The following is a 9,813-nucleotide window of genomic DNA, read 5'->3' as shown; positions in this document are numbered from 1 at the left end:
GATGTCACACTGTTCAGAGGCGCAAAACAGTGCTGTGGCTTTGTTTGGAGTTATTTTTGTTGTCGAAATAGAGCAAAAACAGGCAATATGGTGTCTAAAACTTAAGTCTCTTAATTAACTTTTTGTTTATTGAACTGTATATTAATATCACATAATTTTAACATCACATTTGAAATCATGTTGATTTTTGGAGAAAAGAAGCGACAATGATATATAAATGATATTATAAATTTATATAATTTCTGCTCCCATATCTTGAATTTTGTGATCATTCGAAATGTATTTTAATAAACTGAATCATACAGTGAAAGAAAGCACTGTAAATGCGCACTCTTTTACTGTACCCATTGTATGGCCCTTATATAACCTATTTGAGCCAATGCAGATGAATGAAGTTATCTCCGGACGAGACCGCCCTGATTGTAAAGCAAAATGTGATTGGCTATAGCGAGATCGTGCTACGATTGGTCAGCGAATGTGGCTGTTATCTGATTGGCTTGAGTAGACGGTGGGTGGAGTCCACGTATTTGTGGATTGTCAGCATGTCTTGACGCAAGAAATGTTTCACAATTCGCAAATGCACAGGGCGCGATTCACAAATGCGTGCAGCTATCTACAAATGCACAGGACGCGATTCACAAATAAATGCCAGGCACAGTTGTGGTTGTGACATAAATATATATTTGTGAATATGTTTTTTATTTGCAAATCTCATTTTATTTATTTGTGAATTTAATTCATGTTTGTGAAACTTTAAGATTTATTTGTGGATCTCATTCTATTTATTTGTGGATCATAATCTATTTATTTGGAATTAAGCAACAATTCTACCCCCATATTTACTCTCTTCCAGTTCTGTCTGTCACAGCTGGACGCTCACTGCAAGAGAGACCCATCATTTCATTGTCCGTTTCTCCTCCCCCGCTGTTTTAGTCGGGTTTCCCCATCTCCCCTTTTCAGTTCACCTCCATTTCTCTTGACTTGAACCCCAGAGACATGTTGTTGAGGGATGAGCGAGGTCAAGCGGTCTTTGTGTGAGTAGTCATCAGGGTTTATTGGAGGAGACGGACACGCTGTGGGACTTTTTCAGACAATCACACACATTTGCAAATATAATACCAGCTTTTTTTAATAATCAGATTTGATCTTGTGCTTTCTCTAAAGGTGATGCAGGTTGTCCGGGAGCAGATCACCAGGACTCTGTCCAGCAAACCCACGTCTCTGGAGCTCTTCAAGAATAAGGTGAACGCACTGAACTACAGCGAGATTCTCAAACTGAGACAGACGGAAAGACTCCACCAGGAGGAGACGCTTGCTCCACCTGTGCTGTAAGTACTGATGGAGAAAATGTTTTTAAATCTTTGAATCAAATGAGCCAATTGCTTCAAAATGATTCACTGTTTTGAAGTTCTCAAAATTAGTGTTAATAGTACTGTAATATTGTTGCTAGTTTGAACTTTTTCATTCGTCTTGGCTAAAAGCTATTTAGTTGCTAGCGACTCTGTTTATTGAGCTAATAAAATATTTCAACTCAAATCTATATTTTGTATCACCCTTCCTTGTCAGTAAAAATGTCTACAAATTTATTAAACTCATTTAAAGGGGTGCTATTATGCTTTTTCACTTTTTCAACTTTAGTTAATCTGTAATGTTGCTGTTTGAGCATAAGAAAGATCTGCATAGCTGCACTAGAGAATGCAACGAGTGTTATCACTATGTTGGAAACACGCTAGCTTTCCCAAGGCAGACGAACTTAGAGTGGTTACAATCATCCGGTTTTAAATCGTGCTCAAATTGATTTGATTTTGACGCAATATGGTAAGGGGCATGACATTTCCCGACCAGGCGCCGAGTGCTGCCAATCACATCACATTTCGTATTTCAGAAGGCGGTCCTTCATTAGGGATGGGTGATACCCCTTATTTTGTTTTCGATACGATACCGATATTTTTCAAGGCAGTATCGTCGATATCGATACCGATTCAATACTTCTGCACTAAACTTTTAAATTATGAAAATTATTAAATTACTAAGAGTAAAATGGGTAATGAAAACCACTTAACTTTGTTTAAAACGCATTTTAACCCGGTTAATCCCCAATTTTTTCCAGACATGAAAATATCCAAATAATGTGTCATTAGTAACCCTTTGAAATAATCATAATTTTTTTTTTTTTTTTTTGGAAAAGTGTGTGAAAAATTTTATTTTATGGTCAGTCACAATTGTAACCGGTGGGATAATGTGTATACTGAATTAACATATTTCTGCAGTCTTAAAAATTGTTATATATCTTAGCCCAGCTATTTTAAACTGTTTGATCACATTCTAGGGTTACTATTATGCATAGAAAACCCTTATACAACATTGATAGGAATACTGAGATCAAATACAAAAAAATACAACCATCAACGTATTTCAAAATTGTTACTTTTTTGTAACATATATCATCACATTTTTATATTAGTGCTACCAGTATTACAACATTAATATTAACATTACCGAATAGAACATGATCAGTATTATCTTTCAACGTTCAGTTTAAATAATTGTAATTGCACAAACTATGTAGGCTACCATTTCAATTTGTTTATTGTGAAATAACTCAAACATTTATTTATTTTTATTTCTGTCCTCTGATAAGCAGTGTTCAGAGCTGCCATTCCCAAAAGCTTTAATGCTTTCTTATAATACTTTTGGGAAGTGTGCAGTGAATGAATGCTCTCTGTGATGGATTGGTTCTGTCTTGCAACATTTGCATGTGTTCAGATGAGCAGGAAAATAGTTCTATCCTACACAGTTACTTGCTAACAAAGGTTATTCATCCAATTCAATGCATATTGTATGCATTATTATTATTTTTGTTAATTAAAACCACTGGTAAATAAAACGCACCTTAGTATCGATATTTTTTTGTTTGAGTATCGATACTTTCGATACTCGCGTCAGTATCGATATATCGATACGCCCATCCCTATCCTTCATTTGATACAGGAACTATTCGAGTCGTTCATGCCAGACTGGGGAGAGAGGTGTTGTAATAATGTAAAATATGTGAAAAATAATGTGTTTTTCGCACAACCTAGTATGAGAGCCTGTGTTCTAGTACACCCCCAAAACAAGATCAAGACTTTGTAAAAGAGCATAATAGGACCCCTTTAAGATTGAATTGAAGATGCTGAGATCATCGCCTCCTAGTAGCAAACCATTGACATATCCAACCGTTTAGAAATAGTTATGAAGGCTTTTTTTTTTTACTGAAGTCATGTTTGTTTTTTTGCTGTTTTGCTGTTTGTCTGAAACGAATGGTTTCAAAGCTATACAAGGCAGTGTTTCAAAAGCACCCATCACTAACTTAACAGAGTAACAGAGTATCACGATGGCTCTGATATTGCTCCATCACATGCATTTTCTTGCTCTGTTTGCATCCAGCGAGCTGAAGGAACGTCTGAAGCCGGAGCTTCTGGAGCTCATCCGACAGCAGAGACTGAACCGCCTGAGTCACGGAACGCTCTTCCGGAAGATCAGCAGCCGACGGAGACAAGGTGAGACGGTAAAATCTTCTCGGACACCAGGAAAATGTTATCATGATCTTCTGTCTGGAGTACTTTTCATTTGTGTTTTTTCAGACAAGCTGTGGTATTGTCGACTCTCTCCGAATCACAAAGTCCTGCACTATGGAGATGTGGAAGAGGAGACAGAAACACCCTCCATTGAGGCTCTTCAGGAAAAGAGTCAGTCTGACTGCTGATAGAATGAGCACTGTTTTTGAGTAGGTGATCGTTGAGCTTAGTCAAACAAATGATGTCATTTTGATTTCCCCTCAGTTCCTGTCGCAGACATCAAAAATGTGGTAACTGGGAAAGACTGTCCTCACATGAAGGAGAACAAGGGGAAACAGAACAAGGTATGATGCTAATGTTCTTTTAATGATTACTGTTCATTCTTACGATTCAAAATTTACTAGAGATTCACCAATATTATAATTCTTGGTGATAATATATTTGTGGTGTTTTTTTTAATATATATTTTATATAAAAATAAATGCATTCAAATCAAAGTTGCGTGTGTGTGTGTGTGTGTATATATATATTTTTTATTTATTTATTTATTTCCCAAAATGACTAATTTTAATGATTATCTAAATGAAAAATAAAACACAAACTAAAATCAGTTATTTTAAATTATATAAGTAAATTTAGGTATCACATTATAACGTACTAATTTAAAGATTTTTTTAAAGGTTGCATTCATTAAAATTGAAAATGAGCAATATCAAAATATTACTATAAATTACCTTAAAGTGTTGACATAAAAAAACAATTTATGTGCAGGGAATAAATATTAATTAAAAGAAAAAAGTATTCAAATTTGGCAGGTTTACTTATTTAAATAGATAGCAAAACTGAACTGCAATTGTGTCCTGGGTTGTGGTTGGTTTGGCAGGAGGTGTTGGACTTGGCTTTCAGCATCACGTATGACGTTGAAGAGTATAGCTTGAATTTCATCGCCTCTTCCAGAACAGATGTGCAACATTTGCATGTGTTCAGATGAGCAGGAAAATAGTTCTATCCTACACAGTTACTTGCTAACAAAGGTTATTCATCCAATTCAATGCATATTGTATGCATTATTATTATTTTTGTTAATTAAAACCACTGGTAAATAAAACGCACCTTAGTATCGATATTTTTTTGTTTGAGTATCGATACTTTCGATACTCGCGTCAGTATCGATATATCGATACGCCCATCCCTATCCTTCATTTGATACAGGAACTATTCGAGTCGTTCATGCCAGACTGGGGAGAGAGGTGTTGTAATAATGTAAAATATGTGAAAAATAATGTGTTTTTCGCACAACCTAGTATGAGAGCCTGTGTTCTAGTACACCCCCAAAACAAGATCAAGACTTTGTAAAAGAGCATAATAGGACCCCTTTAAGATTGAATTGAAGATGCTGAGATCATCGCCTCCTAGTAGCAAACCATTGACATATCCAACCGTTTAGAAATAGTTATGAAGGCTTTTTTTTTTTACTGAAGTCATGTTTGTTTTTTTGCTGTTTGATCACTGGTCTGAAACGAATGGTTTCAAAGCTATACAAGGCAGTGTTTCAAAAGCACCCATCACTAACTTAACAGAGTATGTGACTGGCACGATGGCTCTGATATTGCTCCATCACATGCATTTTCTTGCTCTGTTTGCATCCAGCGAGCTGAAGGAACGTCTGAAGCCGGAGCTTCTGGAGCTCATCCGACAGCAGAGACTGAACCGCCTGAGTCACGGAACGCTCTTCCGGAAGATCAGCAGCCGACGGAGACAAGGTGAGACGGCAAAATCTTCTCGGACACCAGGAAAATGTTATCATGATCTTCTGTCTGGAGTACTTTTCATTTGTGTTTTTTCAGACAAGCTGTGGTATTGTCGACTCTCTCCGAATCACAAAGTCCTGCACTATGGAGATGTGGAAGAGGAGACAGAAACACCCTCCATTGAGGCTCTTCAGGAAAAGAGTCAGTCTGACTGCTGATAGAATGAGCACTGTTTTTGAGTAGGTGATCGTTGAGCTTAGTCAAACAAATGATGTCATTTTGATTTCCCCTCAGTTCCTGTCGCAGACATCAAAAATGTGGTAACTGGGAAAGACTGTCCTCACATGAAGGAGAACAAGGGGAAACAGAACAAGGTATGATGCTAATGTTCTTTTAATGATTACTGTTCATTCTTACGATTCAAAATTTACTAGAGATTCACCAATATTATAATTCTTGGTGATAATATATTTGTGGTGTTTTTTTTAATATATATTTTATATAAAAATAAATGCATTCAAATCAAAGTTGCGTGTGTGTGTGTGTGTGTATATATATATTTTTTATTTATTTATTTATTTCCCAAAATGACTAATTTTAATGATTATCTAAATGAAAAATAAAACACAAACTAAAATCAGTTATTTTAAATTATATAAGTAAATTTAGGTATCACATTATAACGTACTAATTTAAAGATTTTTTTAAAGGTTGCATTCATTAAAATTGAAAATGAGCAATATCAAAATATTACTATAAATTACCTTAAAGTGTTGACATAAAAAAACAATTTATGTGCAGGGAATAAATATTAATTAAAAGAAAAAAGTATTCAAATTTGGCAGGTTTACTTATTTAAATAGATAGCAAAACTGAACTGCAATTGTGTCCTGGGTTGTGGTTGGTTTGGCAGGAGGTGTTGGACTTGGCTTTCAGCATCACGTATGACGTTGAAGAGTATAGCTTGAATTTCATCGCCTCTTCCAGAACAGATGTGAGTTGAATGCATTTTTCCACTACTGAACTGCTGGGAGCCATCTGTTATTGCACTGTTAACTCAGTTCAAGTGGCTGGGAAAAAAACAAGTATTATCTATTATTAGTCCGTGTTCCAGTAGCTCCAATTTCATCTTTCGGTTCTTGTCTTCCAGTTCTGTCTGTGGACAGATGGGCTCAGTGTGCTTCTGGGTAAAGAGATGAGCAGCGAGAGCATGCGCAGCGAACTAGAGATTCTCCTCTCTATGGAAATCAAGCTCCGCCTCCTGGACCTGGAAAACGTCCCGATCCCAGACACGGCACCGCCAATCCCCAAAGCACCCAGCAACTTCAACTTCTGCTACGACTTCAGCCAAGCTGAACAATAACACAAGATCCATAAGCGTGTGGTCCGCAGCAGCTACTGCATTGCTAAGACAGGAAACAACTGGGAATGGCCACTCAGTGGCAGCAGAAATGCAAGTTTTCAGAATGGGAGACATTTGATTGATTCGTTGAAACTCATATAATAGACCTGTCTGAAATTCTCAGGTCTGAATGCACACTTTTTGTGGTACTTTTCCCCTTTTTACTTATTTAGCTTCTACCAAAATTGTACTAAAAGGCATTAAATGGCGTCAAGCAGCTCATCTGGGAGGGAATAAAAGATTCCGATATATGTTATAAACATTTGTGTTTAATGTTGGCATCCCAATAGATTCCCTTCATCCCCTCAGTGTTTTTGAGACTCAAAATGGTACTCATCTGGTCTGATGTTATACAGTTTAACATTTAAAACAATCGCTGATTAATAGTTGGAATGGAAAGACCAGTTATGTGCCTGAAACATTTCATGTTTCTGTTTCAGTATGAAGCTCATACTGATGCATGGATGGCATTATTGCATTGGCAGTCTGTTGCATTATTAGGTGCACTTAAAAGGCCTGTGCTGGATTACATGGGCGATCAACAAATTTGGTACTGAAGAGGAATTAAGCTCCATATGGAACATGGTTTGGAGATCTATTGTTTTATGTGTTATTAGAGGACTAGTTTGGCCAAGTGGTTTGGAGACACTCTTTGAATATATTGGTGTGATTTGATACTTTCAGCTTTGTCCCAATCACATTTTCAACGTACACTTGATATACATTATTTCACTTTTTTTTGGTCCAACTTGTCTGTTTTGATATAGCCCGTTTCCCTTCAGTTCAAAATACAACTAGCCATGTGGGATTTTACATCAGTATTTTGTATGGGAGATAATCATGTTTCTGTTTTAAAAAGATTTAGTGGCATTTTATCAAGAATCTGATTTCATCCACGGACTGTTTTGGCTGTAGATCTAAATGTGGTTTTATCGCCACATAACAAGCACTTCATATAGTATGTTGATTTATAATGCATACAATGTATCAAGATCAAAAAGATAATCATTAAAATATTCTGTGGTGCCATTGTAAAATGTGTTAATGGAGCTGACAACTTTAATGTGTAAAAAATATGCAGGATTTGCTGTAAACTCTTTTGTGGTTTTCACAAATCTAATGACAACATTGATCTAGCAAAAAAACAATCCATGTACTGTATTTGCCGTTTTGTATATAGCTTCTTCCCTTGTTAAACTTCTGGTTTTGTGTAACAATCTTGATCAATGATGTGGCCACTTGACCAGCTGACAATGGTACGTGATATTAATTCAAGATTTGTTTATCCTTTGAATGGAATAAAAAATGATTTTTATTATAATAGTCTTAATGTGTTTTATTGTGTATATTCATTCATTACAACTCTGTCACTGGTTGCGCTGTTTGCACGTGTAGCCCGTGAGAAGTCGATAGAAAGCCGTTGCTATCATTTTGGTACGCATTGATTTACTTATATAAATTAAATACAGACTGCAAACTCATTCATAAACTTGAAATTAGCTGTCACTATAACAGCGTCTGCTAAAATGTTTTAATATAAATTGTGAATTCAAGTCAATTAGAATATATACAGTATATATATATATATACTGTACATAGGATAATTCCGAGTTTAAAACGTGACTTTTAATTACAGGTTGAGTTTAGCAATAAATGATATTATAAAACTAGACCTTTGAGCTTATTACTCATCGTCATGCAACCTGAAAGTTCATCCTTATCTGGCGCTGACAAAACACAGAAGTTGTAAAGTGTGGCCTCATAAAGACAGCACATTCAAATAACAGTGGGATAAAATAATTCAATGGAAAAAAAAAAAATTATAAAATATTTATTGTCATATACTGCCTGGAAGTAGTGTTTTCTATCTACTAATCAATAGCAGATCATGTTTACAGTACTACTGGAGTCATTTGAAATGTTTGGGTCCTCAGATTCATTCAAAAGCAGTGATTCACCATATTAATAGCACAATTACAGTCCTATGCAAAAACAATACAGCATTTAGTAATTGATTACTCATTCATACCATTTTTCATTATTTTCACTGTATGAAGCGCAACAGTCGGGTTCCAGAAGTAAAAGTTCTATTCAAATTCTCCATAAGGAAATATATTTTGAACCATGACTTGTAAAGTTTACATTATTTCAACTTCTTTTTAAAACAATCATTTAATAGAAGAATTTGTGGTAAAAACTACATTACCCATGATGCTGTGCAGAAAATTCCACCAATCAAAGAGAGTCACGGTAAGCAAATAACACCAAAAGAGCTCTGCAGGGAACCATATTTTTCAATAAATTTAAAATATATTGTTTCTATAGATATAATAAACAACCTTAAATGAATAGTATAATATTTCTCCACTGTTTTTAATTAGATTGTCATTTGCAATTCTTCATGGGATTGTAGTTCTTTCCTGCAATGACGCCGTTAAGTCTTGTACCTGTCTTTTTGTCTACTTTTCAAATACTTTTTTGCTTTGGATGGGTTTGTTCATGGCTTATAACACTTAAAGACTTTTTAAAAATCTCTGGAAGAAATGAATGGAATTACTTCTGGAAGCAACACTGCTGAAAATGAGGATGAGCACTAATATACTCTATTACAGATTCATAGTACCACAGTAAAATCGCCGCCATTGGCAAAGCGACACTGGACTTTCTCGAGGAAAGGCAGCTGGAACTGGAGGAGGTCCACCTGGTGCACTGTTATGTCTTTGCACATGGACACATCGAGGGTCCGGAGTCGGTCACAGTGCAGTGCGATTATGGAAAGAGTTCTGCAGAAACACATTAAGCTCGTTAAGCAGAGCTCGTTTGTTCAAGTACAAAACATGGATGACTGTATGTCGTCACTTACTCGTTAGTAACTGTGTCACAGCAGGCCAGGAACAGATGCTGCAGTCTGTGGAGGAGCGGAAGGGCCCGTGCCATGCCCTGGTCACTGATCTGGGGACAGTGGCTGAGCGCCAGGCTGGTGAGGCTGCGGCAGTGATAGGCTACGGACACCAAGCTGTCGTCGCTGATCTCAGGCAGCATAGAAAGCGAGAGACACTGCAGGTCTGGGAAACGGAGTACCTGAGGTTACTCATTCATA

The 9,813-nt window shown here is 36.3% G+C and overlaps 1 protein-coding gene across 1 annotated transcript in view; it reads left to right on the top strand.

The window, feature by feature from the left end:
- The window catches only part of LOC107575077 (engulfment and cell motility protein 3-like), a 22,579-nt gene extending 15,135 nt beyond the window's left edge, over positions 1-7,444 (top strand). Inside the window, exons 16-21 of the mRNA XM_016261493.1 lie at positions 1,165-1,328; positions 3,430-3,542; positions 3,627-3,731; positions 3,825-3,904; positions 4,444-4,524; positions 6,462-7,444. Coding sequence (XP_016116979.1) covers positions 1,165-1,328; positions 3,430-3,542; positions 3,627-3,731; positions 3,825-3,904; positions 4,444-4,524; positions 6,462-6,674 — 756 coding nt within the window. The 3' untranslated portion in view covers positions 6,675-7,444. The remainder of the gene's footprint in view (positions 1-1,164; positions 1,329-3,429; positions 3,543-3,626; positions 3,732-3,824; positions 3,905-4,443; positions 4,525-6,461) is intronic.
- Positions 7,445-9,813: the final 2,369 nt, after the last annotated feature.

Source organism: Sinocyclocheilus grahami, unplaced genomic scaffold, assembly GCF_001515645.1.
Source record: "Sinocyclocheilus grahami isolate Dianchi unplaced genomic scaffold, SAMN03320097.WGS_v1.1 scaffold31.1, whole genome shotgun sequence".
Lineage (NCBI taxonomy): Eukaryota > Metazoa > Chordata > Actinopteri > Cypriniformes > Cyprinidae > Sinocyclocheilus > Sinocyclocheilus grahami.
The sequence above is the reverse complement of the archived record's forward strand: the minus strand, read 5'-3'. Positions and strand labels throughout refer to the sequence as shown.